General features: G+C 43.9%; 1 protein-coding gene across 1 annotated transcript; it reads left to right on the top strand.

Moving 5' to 3' along the window:
* Positions 1 to 136: 136 nt before the first annotated feature.
* Positions 137 to 20,132, top strand: LOC129173509 (uncharacterized). The gene is made up of 10 exons (XM_054764510.1): positions 137 to 283; positions 2,325 to 2,383; positions 2,524 to 2,544; positions 2,625 to 2,891; positions 2,955 to 3,042; positions 5,076 to 5,305; positions 5,372 to 5,659; positions 5,797 to 5,975; positions 12,094 to 12,186; positions 16,528 to 20,132. Exons 2-10 carry the CDS (start codon positions 2,329 to 2,331, stop codon positions 16,855 to 16,857), a joined length of 1,551 nt encoding a protein of 516 aa, XP_054620485.1. The 5' UTR covers positions 137 to 283; positions 2,325 to 2,328; the 3' UTR covers positions 16,858 to 20,132.
* Positions 20,133 to 21,455: the final 1,323 nt, after the last annotated feature.

The raw sequence follows: 21,455 nt of genomic DNA, 5'->3' as shown, positions 1-21,455 counted from the left end.
CGGCGTCTGTCTTTATTATAAAAGTTGTAATAATAACAAGAAATGATCATCAAATGTGTACAGTAACGTGTACCCAAACAATCGCCACTAGCAGCCGAACGCAGCCGAAGATTGCCGAGTGTGTCCGAGCCCCGTAGGCGCACAAAGGCAGCACCACGGGAAACCTCGCTCCAGATGGCCGCTGGGCTGTGTTGCGGTCAGCGTTCCTCCGCGGCGGTTGAAAAAGAGAGAAAAGGCGATCACCCGACCAGACCACACTTTACCTTGTCCTCATCTGACGAAGGTAAGCTACGAGCGAGCACCACTGCACCACTATTTATTTAGCATCTCCATTGCTGGCGGGATTGTCTCCAAAACGGGGATGCTTGTGTTTGGACTCTTGGTTTTATTCTGATCCAGTAAAGTGCTGGTTGCGTTCCAACAACCCAAATTGGAGGAAGAGGTAGGAAGACAAACATTGAAACTGTTGGTGTTTTAAGTTGGAGTGTGATGTGGCGTAAGGCGCTGCCCTCGCGTCACCCTCCATCATTTTTTCTCTACCATCTGGGACCCCCTGGCAGCAGGCGTATCGGTGGTCCTGACACACCCTGAAGGTCTGCACCAGCAGTTTCATGGAAGGTGCGGGGGGGGGACGAGAGGGAAGGAAAGTGTGTGGGACAAGAGAGGAGCACCCACCCCCACCCGGCCAGCCTGCACCGTGCGACCCCATTTTCACTGGCGTCGTCGTGTTTGGAGTAAAGATCCCCCCACACTAAGATGGATGATGATACAGAAAGCTGGAGAAAAAAGTGAAAGTGGAGGATGACGGAGGCACCACATCTCCTCCTCCTCCCTGAGTGGGAGGGACAAAAGCGCAGGAGGTTGACAGGGTGGGATCTGCATCCCGCCGCTGGTTGTTGTGTGTCTTACCAACTGGAGCGAATTGGTGAGCTGCAATTTGACGGGAATAACGGAAGAAATAACACTGCCAGTCTCAGTAGCATGAAGTTGAAATATTCCACAATGTTATTTTTTTTTAAAGTTCCACGTAACATGATGAAAAACAAAGTTGTCATTTAAAAAAAATCAGATGTCAGAAGAAAGTGTCATGTTATGAGAATAAAGTCCAAATATTATGTCAATAAAGTCACAATTACGAGAGGTAAATGTAGAAGAAGACAGTTGAAATATTTGGAAAACATTAAGAATAAAGTCATATTCTGACAACAAAAAAGTCACAATTTTACCAGAATAAACTCGGAACATTATGAGGGAAAAATATTTCATTTTAGTCGCAGAGAGTTGAAATATTAAAGAAAAAATCAGTGTTTTTTTTTAAGCTCGTAATATTGAGGTCTAATTTGGGAAAATTAGATTGGGGAGAAAGTTATAGGGTGGGAATAATGTCAAAATATTACAAGAAGAAAAATTGACAACAGAAAGATTGTTGAAGAAGAAAGTTGACAAAAATGAAAGCTGGAAAATTAAAAAAAACAAACAACAACAGCAAAAATGAGACCAAAAGAGCAAACCTAATCATCAGGTTAGAAATCTAGGGGTAATAATGAACTCACATTTGAACTTTAACAGTCGCATTCAATCACATCAGCTTTTTACCACCTAAAAACATTGCCAAAATCAAGGGAATAGTGTCTAAGCCAGATTTCGAGAGACTAATCCATGCCTTTGTCTCCAGCAGGCTAGATTACTGTAACGGCCTTCTTACCGGGCTCTCTAAACCAGCTGTAAAAAAGCTGCAGTACATCCACAATGCTGCTGCCCGAGTCCTGACTAGAACCAGGAAATATGAGCATATTCGTCCAGTACTCAGGTCTCTGAACTGGCTTCCTGTTGCTCGGAGAATAGACTTTAAAACAGCTCTGCTTGTGTACAAGTACATCTCTGACATGTTGGAGCCACATGAACCAGAGTCAGGACTAAACACGGTGAGGCTGCGTTTCAGTTTTATGCTGCCAAAATCTGGAATAATCTTCCAGAAGATGTGCAACGATCCTCAACTTTGGCAATGTTCAAATCCAAGCTGGAAACACTTCTATTCAACTGTGCACATGACAACTGGAACTATTTCATCTGCACTCTTTATTTGTAGTTGTATTTTTGTTTTATGGAATGATTTATGGAATTTTATGTCATGATTTTAGAATGATTGAATGTTTTTCTGGAATGATTTTGTGAAGCGTTTTGACCCTTCTTTTCTGTCGTGCACTTTGAATGACCTTGTGCTCTAGAAATAACCGTGCCTTGTCTTGCCAACGTTGATGCTGATCCTATGCGTTTTCACTTCCATATGTCACAAAGCTGAGATGCATTTTGTTTTCTTCCAGAGTGATGAAGATGATGAGGGGGGTGGCGTGCTTGTTGCTCGGCAACCTGCTTCGCACGGGTAAGCACAGACCGGGGAGATGTTGTCATCACGGGACTTCACCTCGATTGCTTTCCTTGCCTTTTTTTTGTGCCGACTCAGCTCGGCTATTGTGAGATCGATAGATGGTCAATTTAATGCCTCCGTTCCTTCTCTTGCAGTCGCATCAGCGTCGCTGAAAGGTAAACTTTGACGGCAGACGTCGTGCGGGCGCACTTTTTGAAGGCTTGACAGTCTTTCCTTGTGGTCTCCGTCCATCCAGTCAGAGAAGAACACAGAACGGCCTTCTTCGGCGAGGACATTCACATCGACATCCCGCCCGGCGACGCCGGCGAGGTAGCGTTCACGCCCAAGACCAACAAGTCCTCCGAGGTGGTCCTTCTTCGCGCGGGCAAAGCGGTGGACGCACGAGGTCGTCTCAATTCCTTCGGCCACCTGGTGCTGGAGGACGTGCAGAAGGAGGACGAGGGCGTGTACGTCGTCAGCAAAAACGCCAACGTGCTCAAACGCCTCGTCCTCATCGTCAGAGGTAAAAAACACACACGCTGTCGTCCAAAGTTCATGTGACCTTTTTGTGTCTTTGCTGGTCTAGACTGCGCCGTGGAGGAGGTGGTGAAGTATGGAGACACGTACTACATCCACCTGGACAAGGACGAAGGTCCCATCAGCCTGGAGTTCAGGTACGGTTGTTTTACCAGAAAAAGGCAGCTTGGAAAACATCTGGGAAACCAGGGCAAAATCAGAAGACATTGCAAATATATAAAGGATAAAAGTTGCAAATCCTCACAATTTTGAGAAAAAAAGACATACTTCTGCGAGCAAGAAAAAAATTGCCTTTTTGTGAGAAAGAAGATGGACTATTACAAAAATTTTTTACTACATTTTACATTGTTGCAGTTTTATATGATGAAAGTCATAATACAGAATAAATAGTCATAATATATAGAATCAAATCTGAATATTATAAGAAAAAGTCGTAATTTTATGAGGAAAAAGTCACAATTGAAAACATGTACATGTTAAATAAATCTTACAAAAGCCTTACTAGAGGGAAACATTTGTCAGTTCACGTTACAAGAAGAAAAGATGCAAAAAAATGGTTTCAATTTGACAAGATGAAAGCCTTAATATTACAAGGATAAAGTCTGAATATTATGGGGAAAAAAGTGTGAATTTTACATGACTGGAAAAAAGTGCTTCTGCAAGAAAAAGAAATCATTCTTGTGAGAAAAAACCCAATTTTACAAAAAAGAAGTTGGGATATTCTGAAAAAAAATGTCCATTTTACAAGAAATTGTTGCAATTTTACTAGATGAAAGTCATAATATTACAAGAATAAAGTCATAATATTTACTTTATTATATTATATATTATTATTATTATTATTATATATATATAATATATATAATATATGTTATATATATATAATATATATATAATATATGTTTTATATATATATTATGGATATGAAGTCAGAATATAGAGGAAAAAGTCATTAATTTTACAAGGAAAATGTTGCAATTAAAAAAATGTACACAAAAAAAAATTAGGAAATTTACTTTACTTTACTTCTGCAAGGAAAAGTAATCATTCTTTGAGACAAACCGCTGTTTTACAAGAAAGAAGTTGGAATATTATGAAAAAAATTGAAATTGTTGTAATTTTGCCAGATGAAAGTCGTTACAAGATTAAAGTTACAACATTTTGAGAAAAAGTCATAATTTTAATAGGAAAAAGTCACAATTGAAAAAATGGACATGAAAAAAGCCTTTAGAAACCCTTAATATTTGTAAATTTATGTTGCAAGAAAAAAAGATCTTCCTTCTGCAAGGAAAAGTCATCATTTTTGTGAGAAAAATCTGCAGTTTTCCGAGAAAGAAGTCGGAATATTATGACAAAAATGTGAATTTTACAAGAAATTGTTGCAATATTACAAGATGAAAGACGTAATATTACAAGAATAAAGTCACAATATTATGAGGAGGATAAAGGTGCAATTGACAAAATGTACACAAAAAATATCTTTAAAAAGCCTTAATATGGGGGAGATTCATAAATTTATGTTACAAGAAAAAAAGATGTGCTTCTGCAAGGAAAAGTCATCATTTTTGTGAGAAAAAAACGCACTTTTACGAGAAAGAAGTTGGAATAGTATGAAAAAAACTTGTAATAAGGTCGCACTTTGAAAAACGTCCATGAAAAAAATGCATAAATATGAGGAGATCGTTGTACATTTACAGCAAATAAGTTATAATATAGTAATATTATATTTATTAATACAAATAGTACAAGATCAAAGGCACAATTTTACGAGGAAAAAAATAAATTTCTTGAAGTCGGAAGTTTTACAAGAAATTGTTGCAATTTTAATTTAAGTTACATTTACAAAAATAAATTGGCAATATTATGAGAAATGTTTGACAGGAAAAACAAATGTTACAAGAATAAAATTGTTATTATATGAGAAGCTGTTTATTGGAGGATTGTTTTTTTGTGTGTGTTTCCTTTCTATGTTTTATGTTTTGCATTTTGTTCCGTTACTGTACCAAAAATGAAGCGTACCTTGTCCTAATTATGGCGTAGCGTTCCCCCCATCAGCACCGTACTGATTGAATGGACAAGATGAAGTCATTCCAGTCTCCGAGTTAAAAAGGTTGAGGTCTTCCAGAGATTTCCAGAAGTTTTGACCCTTTACCTCCCTGGCCGTGCTCAGGCCCAGTCCCGTGCTGCACGGCAATCAGTCGGAGCTGCTGCACGCCACGCAGCCGCCGGCCGTGCTCCTGTACCGCCAGCCCCTGGTGCTGTCCGACGCCTACGCCGGACGTCTGAGCGCGTCGGAGAAAAGCGTGGCACTGCACTCGGTCAAGAAGGAGGATGAGGGAACTTTCACCGTCCGCGACCACGAGGGCAAAGTCCGGAGGAGGAACTGCCTCCACGTGCGAGGTGAGGAGCGGCCCCGCCTCCACGATGATGTTGTTCTCGGTTTTAAGTTTCTCCTTGGACCCGCAGAGCACCAGGACTTCCTGCACCCTTCCAGCGGAGCCGACGTGGCCATGAGACTCTACCTGCATCACTCCCACGCCAACGTGGTCTACAGGCCCAAATCAGGCCATCAGGACCGGCTCATCCTGGAGCGGGGCGTTCTGATGACACCTCAGAACCCCCCGCTGGGGGGGCGCTTGAACGCAGAGGGCTCGGAGCTGGTCTTGAAGAACGTCCGCATGTCCGACACGGGCGTCTTCAAAGTCACGGACTGGGCTGGGTTCCCTGTGGCTTACATCTATGTAAACGTGGTCGGTAAGAACCCACACCAGCCTACTGCATCCATATTAGGATCACTGATTTATGATTGAGACCTTTTAACCCGCACTGTATTTACTGTGAAAGTTTAGGACCACTTCCTGTAAAGCTGTCTGCCTTCCAATGTGCCCCAGCCTCGAAGCTTCCGCCGCTGACGGTGGCCATCTTGGCCCTGCTGAGCTTGATTGCCTTCATGCTGCTGATCTGCCTGCTGTCCTGCTTCTACAAAGTCCACAAGAGGAACGAGAAGAACAACAAACTGATGCTGCTGGCCCAGCAGGCCAGCAAGGGGGACGGCGAGGCCTTCAGACAGGTGAGAGGACCACCGCAGTAGTTTTGCTCCTTTTGCAGTCATTTTAATGTGAGCACTCTAGCCAGCAGGGGGCAGCGAATAGCTCATGGAAACATCAACTGGACACTTGATTAGGTACAACTTCTTTGTGTAAATGAGCAGCTCTGATATTCAAAAGTCGTCTTTGTTGTTTTATTCTCGAATCTCACAAGATGGTGTACCTAATGAAGTGACCTTTCTGTTTAGTGAATGAGTTCTATGCCCGCTTTGACACCCAAACTCCTGATGAGCAGAGAGGGTGGCTGAACCTGGGGAGCACACAGGACTCACCTCTCATGGTGACATCAGCTGATGTGCGCAGGGTTCTGAACAAAACAAACCCACGAAAAGCAGCAGGCCCAGACAACATCTCAGGACGTGCACTTCGGGTTTGCTCATCAGAGCTAGCTGATGTGCTTGCTGACATATTTAACCTGTCGCTTGCACAAGCATCTGTACCGACCTGCTTTAAGTCCACCACCATAGTGCCCGTACCCAAGAAGAGCAACGTGACCTGCTTGAATGACTATCGCCCTATAGCACTCACTCCTATTGTTATGAAGTGCTTTGAAAGAATAGTCATGACCCACATCAAAAAGAGCATCCCGGCAACTGTGGACCCTCTTCACCTACGATTGCGTGGCCTCCCAGAACAACACCAGCATCATTAAATTTGCGGATGACACTACAGTCATCGGACTGATCACTGGTGGTGTTGAAACAACATACAGAAGAGAGGTGGCGGACCTTATAGCTTGGTGTCGTGATAACAATCTCCTTCTCAATACAGATAAGACTAAAGAGATGATCATCGACCCAAGAACAAGGGAAAAGGAGCCGCATAGACCCCTGTTTATTGATGAGACTGAGGTGGAGAGGGTGAAAACCTTCAAGTTCCTTGGCACACACATCAGCGAGGACCTCACCTGGTCTCACAACACCCAACAAATTCTGAAGAAGTCCCAAAGGAGACTGTACTTCCTGAGAAGACTGAGGAAATTTGGCATGTCCACCACAATCCTCAGTTGCTTCTACAGATGCACTATGGAAAGTGTCCTTACCGCCTCCATCACTGTTTGGTACGGTAACTGTACAACACGTGATAGGAAGGCACTCCAGCGGGTGATCAAGACCTCACAGAACATTGTTGGGGCAGCCCTCCCCTCACTGCAAGACATTTATAAAACTAGAGTCCTACGCAGAACACACAACCTCATCAAGGACAGCACACATCCACAACACTCATTATTCACACTCCTACCGTCAGGCAGACGCTACAGGAGTTTGAAGTCCAGGACCACAAGGCTGGCAAACAGCTTTTACCCACAGGCCATCAGGCTTCTCAACGAAGCACTCACACACGCCGCACGCAACACACACACACACTCATAGCACTTTATTTATTTATTTATTTGTATTAATGTCTCTTCTGTTGTTGTTGCTTAATTGATTGGTATTTATGTTTCTTATGTTCTTATTCTTTCTTGTGTTTTCTTTCTTTTCCTGGGAGAATGAACAGAATAAGATTTTCATTGCATAGTAGAACTGCTGTTTTACTGTACACATGACAGTAAAAAAACTCTCTTGAATCTATTGTTTCCAAGAAATTGTTGCAATTTTACAAGATGAAAGTTGTGGATTACAAGAATAAAGTCACAATATTGATGAGAAAAAGTTGCAATTTGACCAGGAAGGTTACAATTGAAAAACTGCACACAAAAAACTTAAAAAATATGAGGAAAATTTGTAAAATTGCGTTGCAAGAAAACAAGGTGTGCTTCTGCAAGAAAAAGTCATAATTTTTGTGAGAAAAAGAGCAGTTTTATGAGTTATATGAAAAAAATTGGAATCTTTCAAGGAATTTTAGCAATTTTACAAAATGAAAGTCATAATAGTTCAAGAATAAAGCCGGAATATGAGGAGAAAAAGTTGTCATTTTATGACGCAAAGATCGCAATTGAAAAACTGCTCACAAAAAATGTTTTGAAAAAGCTTCAATATGAGGAAAATTTGTACATTTACGTTCCAAGAAAAAATGGGCTTCTGCAGGATAAAGCCATCATTTTTGGGAAAAAACTTGAACTTTGCAAGAAATTTCTGCAACTTTACAAGATGAAAGCCATAATATTTCAAGAATAAAGTCAGAATATTATGAGGAAGAAATTGTACTTGAAAAAATGTGCACAAAAAAAATCTTAAAAAAGCGTTAATACGAGGAAAAAAGATGTGCGACTGCAAGAAAGAAATGAGAATTTTCCAAGAAATTGTTGCAGTTTTACAAGATGAAAGTCATACATTTCAAGAAAGAATTGGGAATATTATGAGAACAAGTCAGAATTTTACATTACAAGAAAAAGAGTGCTTCTGCAAGGAAAATACATCATTTTTGTAAGAAAAAGCGCACTTTTACGAGAAAGAAGTCGGAATATTATGAAACAAATCTTGAATTTTCCAAGATACTGTGGCAATTTTACAAGATGAAAGTCGTAATATTCCAAGAATAAAGTCAGAATATTATGAGAAAAAGTGGTCATTTTAGGAGGAAAAAGTCGCATTTGTAAAAATGTACATGAAAAATAAAAAAAATCCTTTAATATGAGGAAATAATTGTAGATTTACAGGAAATAAGTTGTAATATTACATGAAAGTCCCAATTTTAGGAGAAAGAAAAAGAACGTAGCTGAAGTCGGAATAAGACCTTCCCATTTCGTGTTTGCAGTCCTGTCATCCAGCAGAAACATGTCCTGTCCAGGCTTTTTCCAGGTTGTGTGCTGGCGGAAGGGAGTGTGATATCGTTTTATCGTTGATATCGTGATATCGTTAGAATTCATAACTGAGTTGTGTGTCGTAGTTTTCCAGCTAAATAACATCTGTCGCCTGTGCCTCTGACTTTTAAGGAGCCTCAAACGGAGCGTCATCTCGGTGAGACTGTTTTGTTGTGGCGTCTTTGTTTTTCTGCTCACTTTTGTGACAAATAAGCTCTCCGATCAACTTCTTTGAACTTGTTGTCGTCACGGTCGGATGGCCGCTTCACAAAAGTGTCTATTTTTTTTTTGGGTGGTGTTCCTGCAGACGACTAAATGCACGATGGTGGTGCAGTATTCTGAGCAGAAACTGCCATCGATGTTAACGAGCGGACAGAAGTTGATCGACGGACTCATTTGACAAAAAGTCTTTCGATGACCTTGAGTGGGTCCGGCGTCGTGACTTGTGACAAAATGTCTCTGGGATCCCGACAAGATGCTGCAGATTACTCTAGAAAGACGGACAGGAATGACCGGAAAAGATCCATTTCAATGTTGACGTCATCTTGGAGGCAAATTAGGGGGTCAGGCTGGAGACACACCCCTTAAAGGGGCGGTTTCCCACTCAATTTAGTGGCCTTTGAAATGATATTGGATCCCGGTGGGGCACTCGAGCAAGAGTCTCAAATCAAATACTCAAGTTGTGTCTAGGAGGAGTCTGCATTCTTCTCCTCTTGGCCAAAACGCTCAGATAAGGCAGCATTGCCCCACCAGCAGCGCCTACTCTGTTGCGATTACAGGTAGACACGCCCCCCTCAACTGGAGATTGGATACACGACAGCCCACCTCCGTGAATGCCTTCTCCACTGATTTTGGATCGACATTTGTAATAAAAATGCAGCCGTGACGCATCGATTAGTTCCAGCTGCAATAACGCTCCTCTACTCTCTTTAATTACCATTGTTCGCTCGCTAAGAATGACACCAACAAGTTAAACAGTGGACGAAAGTCACATCACGTCACAGATCTTTTCTTTGATACCGATATTGATAACTTTGTGCTTCTATACATGTAGTACCGATAACCAATCATTTCTTTACATCTACTTTTTTAGATTTCGATGTAAGTGTCGTTTGTGCACACGTGGAGGTGAGAAGGACCGGAACTAATGAGGATTTGTTGATTGGTCCTAATGAAATATGATAACATGACTACTAGCACATCACTACTACCAGGAGAACCACAGTATAGAGGGGGAGGGACACCTGCTGTGTCCCAGCAAGGTGCACTGTATTCGGGCACACGCTCTGAGGAGCTGGTGTGATGCCACGGAGGTCTCTGGCGAACCTTTTGCACTGTTCACACGTGGCAGGCGGCTGATAAGGTTTTTTTTTTTTCCCCCCTTGTCGCGCAGCATTTGGTGCAACGTCCTTCCTCTTAAAGTGAATGTTTGTTTACGGGTTACGACACGCTGTTAACATCACAGACAGGAGAAAAAAGGAGCGCATGATTTGCTCACCTGCACAGTACGGGTAATCTCGCCTCATTGGAGCGTTTTTTTAAATGATCGGTTATCGGTGCTCATTGGCTGGTGACCAGTCAAGGGTGTACGCCGCCTCTTGCCCAAAGTCAGCTGGGATAGGCTCCAGAATATCCGCGACCCTAGTGAGGACATAGAAAATAGATGAATGGATGGATGAATGGGTGGGTGGGTGGGTGGGTGGATGGATGGATGGATGGATGGGTGGATGGATGGGTGGGTGGGTGGATGGATGGATGGGTGGGTGGGTGGGTGGGTGGATGGATGGATGGATGGATGGATGATGGATGGATGGATGGATGGGTGGATGGATGGATGGGTGGGTGGGTGGATGGATGGATGGGTGGGTGGGTGGGTGGATGGATGGATGGATGGATGGATGATGGATGGATGGATGGATGGATGGATGGATGGATGATGGATGGATGGGTGGATGGATGGATGGATGGATGATGGATGGATGGATGGGTGGATGGATGGGTTGGGTGGGTGGATGGATGGATGGATGGATGGATGGGTGGGTGGATGGATGGATGGATGGATGATGGATGGATGGATGGATGGATGGATGGGTGGATGGATGGGTTGGGTGGGTGGATGGATGGATGGATGGATGGTTATCTGAAATATTTTTAATGTTATCTGATTTCTCGGTATGATGTCAAAATCCGCTCATATCAGCACGATCATCTTTAGTCCGATAATTATCGTGCCCCCCTAAGCAGGGGTGTCAATAGCACCTTCAATAGTCCGGGGCCATTTGTGGCCCGTGGCTGGTCTATTATGTATTGGCCTGCCGCACATTGGAGAAATAAAATTCATCAAAGCAAAAACTCCTACTTTTTCTTCAAGGTTGGCAGGTGTGGACTCCTGATATTGAAAGATGATACATTGAAATGGTTCTGTCCTCCTATGTATTCATTACTTTTACTTCCCTCCTTGAATTCATTACTCCTTCCTTTGCTTTAACTTCCTTCTTTCCATCCTCCTTTCTGTTATTTCCCGCCACAGTTGAAGCTCGCTCAGCGTGCAAGTGGAATTGTGCGTTTGTTTGTGTGTTTGTACGTCACATGTTCGCCTTCCATGTTGTGGTCATGTGGTGGTAAAAGTTGTAACGTGAAGCCAACAACACATTACGTCTGACAAAAGCGAGCGCAGCCCTCGCATTTCAGCAAGCAGAGGGCATATCTTGTCACGGGACGACACCACAGAGTCATGTGCTTCAGAGTAGTCCGTGTGCAGCTTACATAGCAGACTGGGTTGACATTATTGTTGACACAAGTAACAACACAAGTGAGTGGCAAGATAATTGGGTCTCACTTAGTGGCGGGAGCATGCATGAGTGCTGCAGCTTGGCACTCGTGCAGCCCCCAGGCCGTGACGCTACCGCCAAATAAAATCGCCAGTTTTGTCATATCGGGCAATTTAGGATCTCATCACAAAGTGTTGACGTGCAGAAAGACGGTGCATGATGCGCTGCGCGCCACAGCACTCATGCACGCCACCACCCCCACGGTTGACTGTGATGTTTGACTGAGGTGTTTACAGTGTTTACAATAATGGCTGTGTGTTGACTCCTCAGTGGACAGTACATCTACACTGCCATAGCAGCTGTACACAGACTACTCTAAATACTGAATATCCACACAAAACGCGAGGGATGTGCTCACGTTTGTCCTGTACTGTCTAGTTGACTCCACGCTGGTGTGGTGTTTGGTGTTTCACGTCTCACTTCTCCGTTAGGCCCCTCCTACTTCCTGTGGTGTTGGTATTGCTGTGTGTTGACGTGTGTGTGTGTGTGTGTGTGCGTGTGCAGGTGGTTGAAGAGGCGTACACCAGGTTCACGGAGGAATCTCTCACGCAGTCGGCGTGCAACCAACCATCAGAGGTGACAGAGGTCGCCATCAAGGTCAGTGTGCAAAGCGACAGTGACGGCGTTGATGTGGCGGCGCAGTGTGGAGAGGGATCGTTAAATGTTTTATGCTTCTTCGTAAATGAAGGATGTGGGTTGTTTTTTTTTCCACTGACCTCGTTTTCTAGCCCCCACCCCCATGTAGGTCAACACCTCCCTCATCTCCTCCATCCGTAGTGCAGCCCGGGGGCCATTTGTGGCCCGTGACTGTTTTTTGGGGGGTTTTTTTGGCCCACAGCACATTCTAAAAATAACAACAACAACAGCAAAAATGGTAAAAATCAGCAGTAATTCTACAAGAATAAAGTCAAAATATGAATAGAAAAAAGTTGCAATGCAACACGAAAAAGTGGTGATTTTAGGAGAATAGTGTCACACGAGGAAACGTAACATCATCTGAAGAGCACAAAGAAGACAAAAATATGTTATTTTTGTAAGTCGTAACATCATGACCAACGAAACAACAAATAAAGTTTGAATTTTTAAAAAATTATGTTGGGGAAAAAAAGTTATAATATCATCGGAATAAGTTGAAAATATTAGGATAAGAAAAGTTACAAGAAGAAAATGAAAACATTTGTTTTCATTAGCTGCTGTAATTTTACAAGAATAAAGTCCAAATATTAAGAGAAAAAAACTTGTATTCTAACGAGGAAAAAAGGTCGCAGTTTTACGAAAATAAACTTGTAATATTACGAGACATTTTAGTAGCACATCCATCCATCCATCCATTTTCTATACCGCTTCTCCTGTTTAGGGTCGCGGGGGCATGCTGGAGCCTATCCCAGCTGACTTCGGGCGACAGGCGGTGTACACCCTGGACTGGTCGCCAGCCAATGGCAGGGCACATATAGACAAACAAGCATTCACACTCACATTCATACCTATGGACAATTTAGAGTCTCCAATGAAGCTAACATGCATGTTTTTGGAATGTGGGAGGAAACCGGAGTACCCGGAGAAAACCCACACACACACGGGGAGAACATGCAAACTCCACACAGAAATGCCCAAGGGAGAATCCAACCCAGGTCTTCCCATCTCCAGGCTGTTACTGTGTTGGCCAACGTGCTAACCACTAGACCACCGTGCGGCCCCCATTTAGTAGCACAGCGATGAAATATTAAAGAAAATGTATATATACATGTACATAATACATAATATATATATATATACATAATATTATGAAAAAAGTTCTAATATTATGGGAATAAAGTCAAAATATTATGAGAAGAAAATTTACAAGAAGAAAACGAAAAAATGGGAAATAAAAAAAAATAGCTGCTGTAATTAAATAAAAGCATAAAGAGGAAAAAAAAAGTGGTATTCTAACGAGGAAAAAAGGTTACGTTTTCATATTAAGTGGAAAAATAATGTCATTTTAGTAGCACAGAGTTGAAATGTTCAAGAAAAATGTTTATTTTTGTGAAAGTCGTAATTTTATGAGGAACAAACGAAAATAATAACGTTGGACTTTTTGGAAAATGAGTTTGAGGAAAAGTAATATTATGAGAATAAATTCATGATGTTACATAAGAACATTTACAAGAAGATCATTGGAAAATACAAAAAAAATAGCTGCTGTAATTAAATAAAAGAATAAAGTCCAAATATTAAGAGAAAAAAAGTTGATTCTAATGAGGAAAAAAGGTCGCATTTTTACCAAAATAAACATTCAATCATTCAAATCAATCATTTTAGCAGCACAGAGTTGAAACATTCAAGTGAAATGCTTCAGTTTGAAGAAGTCGTAATATGAAAAACTAAACAAAATGAAGTTGCAGTTTTTGGAAAATTAGGTTGGGGAAAGAGTTTGAATATTATGGGAATAAAGTCATATTAATAAAGTCAAAATACACTGCCCAAAAAAATGAAAGGAACACTTGGAAAACACATCAGATCTAAACTGGGGGAAAAATGATGTTGAATATGTTTCCTGATAATAAGTGGGTGATGTATTAGTAACAAAATGATGCCACATCATTTGATAGAAATGAAAATGATCACCCTATAGAGGGGGGAAATCAAAGACACCCCAAAAATGAAAGTGAAAAAATGATGCAGCACACTGGTCCATTTTGCTAAAATGTCATTGTAGCAACTCAAAATGATTCTCAGTAGTTTGTGTGGCCCCCACGTGCTCGTACGCATGCCTGACACCGGATGGACCTAAACATAATGTCCCAGAGGTGTTCTATTGGGTTTAGGTCAGGTGAACGTGGGGGCCAGTCAATGGTATCAATTCCTTCATCCTCCAGGAACTACCTGCATACACTAGCCACATGAGGTCGGGCATTGTCGTGGACCAGGAGGAACCCAGGTCCCACTGCACCAGCGCAGGTTCTGACAATGGGTCCAAGGATTTCATCCCGATACCTAATAGCAGTCAGGGTGCCGTTATCTAACCTGTAGAGGTCTGTGCGTCCTTCCAGGGATATGCCTCCCCAGACCATCACTGACCCACCACCAAACCGGTCATGCTGAATGATGTTGCAGGCAGCATAACGTTCTCCACGGCATCTCCAGACCCTTTCACGTCTGTCGCATGTGCTCAGGTTGAACTTGCTCTCATCAGGGAAGAGCACAGGGCACCAGTGGTGTAGTTGCCAATTCTGGTGGTCTATGGCAAATGCCAATGGAGCTCTACGGTGCTGGGCAGTGAGCACAGGGCCCACTACAGGACGTCGGGCCCTCAGGCCACCCTCATGGAGTCTGTTTCTGATTGTTTGGTCAGAAACATTCACACCAGTGGCCTGCTGGAGGTCATTTTGTAGGGCTCTGGCGGTGCTCATCCTGTTCCTCCTTGCACAAAGGAGCAGATACCGATCCTGCTGAGGGTTGAAGGACCTTCTACGGCCCTGTCCAGCTCTCCTGGAGTATCTACCTGTCTCCTGGAATTTCCTCCATGTGTCCAGGTACCGCAGTGATGCCCTGGTCCAGATCTGGGAGGAGATCCCCCAGGACACCATCCGTAGTCTCATTAGGAGCATGCCCCCACGTTGTCAGGCATGCGTACAAGCACGTGGGGGCCACACAAACTACTGAGAATCATTTTGAGTTGCTACAATGACATTTTAGCAAAATGGACCAGTGTGCTGCATCATTTTTTCACTTTCATTTGTGGGGTGTCTTTGATTTCCCCCCTCTATAGGGTGATCATTTTCATTTCTATCAAATGATGTGGCATCATTTTGTTACTAATACATCACCCACTTATTATCAGGAAACATATTCAACATCATTTTCCCCCAGTTTACATCTGATGTGTTTTCCAAGTGTTCCTCTAAGTTTTTTTGAGCAGTGTATTATGTGAACAAAGCCATAATATTACAAGAAGAAAGTTGAACTAGTCGCAAAATTGAAAAAAAAAAACAGCAAAAATGTGGAAAGAGAGCAAAAAATGAATGTCATACTAATAATATGCTTTTTCACCAATATGACAAAGCTGAGATGCACAAAAAACAAAAAAAAATAAATAAATAAAATAAAAAAATATATATATATACAGGTATATGCATACACTATATATATATACACTATATATATATATATACACTAAGTCCCCAACTAACGAACACAATTGGTTCCAGACGACCGTTCTGATGTTGAATTGTTCTTAAGTAGGGAAAAGGTAATATTAGCAATGATATAGGTACTACATGTACGTGTATACATATACAGTATCTGTGTATGTATGTAAATATGAGTTTGGATGCAGTAGTAATATTAAACCAGGATAATGAATGAAAAAAACAATAATAAAAATGATATAATAATACGTAATGATAAATGTTATTTACCTTTGAAGAGGAGTGGTCCAGCATACGTCGTTGTGGAGGGGTTGGAGGAGGAGTTATTGAAAAAAAGGACAAATGGTGGTGGTGGTTAGACTCTTCTAAAAGAGGTAGTGTTCTGTGGGTGGTGTAGAATTAAGCAGGCTTATTAACTCTTCATCAACTTTAATCACACGTTCTGTCCGGGTTGTATCATAAAGCTACAATTTAGCTTTCCATTTAGCTTTCCCTCCCCAGAGTCTGTTGGTCCCATTAGCAGTGTCACAGTGCCCTCTGCTGGTCAAGCATGTACAGTAGCAGTAGAAATACTGATTGAGCGACTACAAGGCAAAATAAAATAAATAATTGTGTTCGTATCCGCAAGTGTTCGCTAGTCGGGTGTTCGTAAGTTGGGGACCTAGTGTGTATGACTTGTTAGCATATCTACATGTGTTGCTTTACAAAATATCAAATATCATGTTTCACTATGTGGCCCCTGCTGGTAGAAGAAGCATGGACCCCCCCCGGTCTATTTTATTTGAAAAACCTGGTCTTCATCCTGCAGGGCCTGGAGGTGTCCAAACCGGGCCGCTACCAGGCTCTCGACTCAGACACCACCCTCCTGGAGATGAGCGACTCCGGAGTGGAGTTCACCTCCTCGGGCCTCCCTCTGGACAGCGACACGGATGCCGTGACCTGCGCCTCCCACAAGCCCCTCATCAATGCTCACTCCCAGGGAGCCCCTCCCAGCCGGGAGGCCACCCTGGTCCCCGACGGCGACCTGAGCGCCAGTCCTGTCTCCGCCGCGTCACCGGGAGCCGGTTCGGCTGAGACGTCGGCAGCGGCTGAGGATGGAGAATCTGGGCGGAAGGAAGAAGCGGCTCAGAGCACCTGAGAGGTTGTCAGCGTGGACACACACGTCCATCCCGGGACGAACAATCACAGATCCGGTCGCCAACAACTTGAGAGCACAACACGTGTGTGTGTGTGTGTGTGTGTGTGTGTGTGTGTGTGTGTGTGCACGCGGGAAATGCATGCGTTTAACATAATCACAGATTGTTTCAATTAGGAAGAGGACTGCATGTGAGCCAAAAACACTCAATTAGATGAAAAGTTCTCATAACGGACGCAGCCAGACGGGACCAAAGAAGGACAGAGATGATTTGCAAAGTCTACAGGACCCTGATTGCTGCTGGCAGAGATGACGCCAGCGTCCCGGCCGAGGACAACGCCACGACTAGTCAGCTTCCATCGGGTGGCACCATCAATATCCTGCGGGTGAACGACACCAAAGTCGAAATGAATAATCAGCATCATAAATCCACTAACTGCAGCCGTCAGGGAATCCCATCCAGCCCGTGCCACAGTGTGTGTGTGTGTGTGTGTGGAGGGGGGGTGTTAGTGGTCACACAAACACACACGAGAAAAGCACATTTTCCGTTCACATGTGAATAAGTAGCAGCTAATGTACATAAGCACAACTATACTTAGTGATTTTGTACAGCATGTTTGTGATTCAGACACACACTCTAGAAATGCACTGCTTGAGCCTGGCCGACATCAGCAATAAGAGCCCTGAGTCATCCACGGAAAGAACCAAAAATAATGTTACCTTCCCTCACTGTCTTTCAGGATAAGTGCACCAAGTGCACCACCATCATCCACAAATCCAACTTATTGTTACAATTTCAGTCTTGGGAAGCACAACGTTATCAGTATCGGTTTTGAAAACAAAGATATCGTGCATCTTTCCTTTTTCTGATTGTGTTTAGTATGTCCTTCATGTGTTGTGTGTACAGTGGGAGCTCATCCATAAGCCGAGGACCACCTGTGTTCCACTCCCAAGTACATTTCCAAGCCCAAAGGACGGGACTTATGTAGCTTCCAATGCTAAGCTAAGTGCTAATTAGGTGTGTTTTGCTCGCCATTACTAAGTCTTGAATGCACATAGTGTAGGTAAGTATTATCCACGCTAGTAATTATGGTAGACTGAGAGTTACTAAAGCTATAAACACACAAGCCGCCTTGGTTTTTACGCCAGTATTGCATGGGTGCAATGCCTTTTTCCCACTTCTTTTGCAGATTGCACTGTGGTTAAAATGCCGTTATGCACCGCGCTTCCTTGAAATGCTAGCATGCGCTTGTTGGGGATGCGAGAAAATGAGTTGAGGCTTCACTTCGATCACACCAGCTCGTCTGCCATTTCGCAAAACATGACGGAAGGAATAGAGAAGGGACGCCGCTATAATGAAGCGTATCACACTCAAGCGCAATGGGATTAAATGTTGACGGTTGTACGCTTTAAGAAGAAACGGCACATTTCACACCACATGAAATGTGTTTTTACGTTCAGGAGATGTGAAAAGAACACTTTGTATGCATGCCACGACAAATCACCTTGATAAATGTTTCATACTGCAGTTTACAGTATACTCTCTGACTTGAATGCCTTGCTTGTACAGTCACAAATCAACGCCAGCTCGGAGAATGCCTCGCCGTTTGTTACATTTCGATAGTAAATACCACCTTTTTGCATCCAGCAGAGTTTTGTAATGCTTCTCTTTTTCTCTATTGAAAGTGATGCAGCCTTTATGCTGATGATGTATTACTCTTCCTAGATAATTCACGTTCTTCACTTCACCAGTCTATCTCACTCATGAACAATTACAGCACCTCAGATTACTCCATTAACTGGTCTAAATCCACAGTACTGCCCATTAATTTTGGTTTCCAGAGCAGCCCCTCCATACCACTGTGTTCAGGGAACATTAAGTATTTGGGTATTAACATTTCCTCCAACCTGTCAGACCTGATCCGCTTGAATTATACTCCACTATTAAAGTCAATAGAGGATGATTGGAGAACCTTACCGTTGGAGAACCTTACCCATCTCACTTACAGGCAGAGTATCCACCGTGAAAATGATGATTTTACCAAAGGTTAATTATCTGTTTTCCATGATCCCCACCAAACCATCGATAATTTGGTTCAAGTCATTAGATTCGTATATAAATAACTTTCTTTGGAAAAATAAGACAGCACGAAAAAGTCTCAAAACGTGACAAAAATCTAAAGAATATGGGGGCTTAGAACTCCCAAACTTCTCCAACTACTTCCTTGCAAACAGGTTACAGTATATCTTAAAATGGATCAAACCTAACCCATTGGATTATTCATGGCTAGACATAGAACAATCACTTAGCCATGACATTTGTAACCTGCCCTTCATTAGCCAAATCCTCCGGAAAAATAATTGTTTTAAAAGTATAAATATAAGCACCACTCTGACAGCTTGGTGGGAATTTCTAAAAATAACTAAATTCTCGCTCACTCCTTGCCAATACACTCCCGTCTGGAATAATCTGACATCTTGCTTAAAAAGAAACCATTAAATTTCCCAACATGGCACGAAAAAGGAATAAGTTGTATGAAAAATATTATTATAGGAAACAACTTTATCTCATTTAACGACCTTGTTACACAGTATGGAATAAATCATAACAAATTTCTTGAATACATACAAATTAAATCTATAAATAAAGAAAGTTTCAGGACTATATCATGGGAAAGCAATACCACTATTGACCAATTTTTAAAAATATCTGCCCCTAAAACATTATCTAAATTAAATGTTCTACTTTCAAAAAATGACAACACAATCGAAGTACCAATCTCCAAATGGAACTCAGATTTATCTACAAGCTGTGACCCTGAATTCTGGAAGCAAATATGTCTCAATGCTTCCCGGTTAATCAATAATCCCAACCTACAGCTGATTCAGTTTAAAATCCTTCATAGAGTACACTACACAGGACATAGAATGTTTAGAATGGGCTTAACTGACTCTAACATCTGTACACACTGCTCAGACCATAGAATAGATGACTACTTACACTCCATGTGGACCTGTGCTCCCATTAACAATTTTTGGCGTGGAGTGTGTGAGGACCTATCTTTGGCACTTGGGTTCTCCATTCCTACCTCTCCTTTACTATGCCTGCTGGGCGATCTCTCCACAATTGATAGAGTAGAGTAGAAACAAACCAAACACAACTTCACTAGCGGGGGGCTGGCGGTCGGTCCCTGCTACTTGCTGGTGTCTGGCTAGTCTCTGCTTCCTGGCTGGCGGTTGTCTCCCTCCCTTCGGGGTTTCTCCCTTGGCGTGTTGGTGGATGGGCAGGGGGTGGGGTGGTGGACGGTCTGCGGCGTGGCGGAGGGCAGGCGGAGGCATTTGCTTGGGCGCCGGGCGGTGCGTCGCTCTTCTTGTGGGCCCTGTCGTGTGGTGCTTGCTTCTCTGTCCCTCCCTGGCGCCTCTGGCTTGCGTGCTTCGTGGGTGTGGCCGTTCTCCACTCTATGTGGGGTCTGGTTCTCTTGTGGTCGCCGTAGTGTTGCTCCCTTGCCGGCCGTGGTGGTATGCGGGGGCCGCGTGGGCGCAGTTCCCGCTGTTCTGGTGGCGGTCGGGTCTGCCTCAGGACGTGTGGCTGGTCCATGGTGTTTGGTGGTTTGGGGGTGGCGCTGTGGACGCTACCTCCGGTAGGGCTCCGATGTTGGGGGGCGCTGGGGGTATTGCCTCTGGGGGGTTGGGTGGGCCGGACTGGGCATCCTGGCGGCCCGAGTAGGACCTGTGGTGTGTCCTGCGGCCTGTGGCTCGCCCGAGCCTGGGCTGTGGTGGGTGGCCAGTCGGTCATGTGTCCTTGGTCCCCCCCTGCTTGGTTTGGACGGCGTTGGGGTGTGGGCGTGTGGGGCCCCCGTCCTTCCTGTTCCACTGCACCACCTCACATACATACTGTATAGGACTTTGGGGGGTGGCTTACGGTCGGGCGTGGTTGGGGAGGGGAGCTGCCTTGCAGGGGCTCCTTTGCCCCTGCCATGCCACTGACCTGTTGCCCCCCAATTTTAATCGCACAGTAGACACTTAGGGTTTGGGGGGCTGGTCAGGTGAGGGGCCCACCGAGCGGCAGCTGTCCCCCGATTTTAATTGCATCATTAGCTATCATCCACATACACCCCTATCATATACATGCACACAGATACACCCCTCAGGGACACAGAGACCAGCTCTTCATAGCTGTCCTCTTTTATTTTATTTATTTATTTTTTAATTGCATAATAGACACAATCACACCTTATCACATACACGGGTGGGGCGGGCTAGATTGGGGTGCCTCGTGCCTGTTCCGCAGCGCCTGCCCGCCAGGGTCGGGGGCGTGGCCATGGACCTGTCTGCTGGCCGTTGCGGCACGGTGGCTCGCCCGGGGTGGCCTGGCTTGTGGGATGCCTTTGTCTGGTTCGCCTGCCTTCCCCTGGGGTGGCCCGTTGGGGCCTGTTGATGCTGGGGCTTGCGCCGGGGGGGGCGGCTTGCGGTGCTTCCCCTGGACTAACACGTGCCGCAGGTGCCTCTGCGGTCTTGGGGTGGCGTGTGCCCTCGGGCCGGGCCTGCTGGGGGGGTCGTGCTCTGCTGGGCGCTTGGGCGTTTGTCGCTGCTGCTCTTTG

Source organism: Dunckerocampus dactyliophorus, chromosome 20, assembly GCF_027744805.1.
Source record: "Dunckerocampus dactyliophorus isolate RoL2022-P2 chromosome 20, RoL_Ddac_1.1, whole genome shotgun sequence".
Lineage (NCBI taxonomy): Eukaryota > Metazoa > Chordata > Actinopteri > Syngnathiformes > Syngnathidae > Dunckerocampus > Dunckerocampus dactyliophorus.
This window is presented reverse-complemented; position numbering and strand designations above follow the sequence as displayed.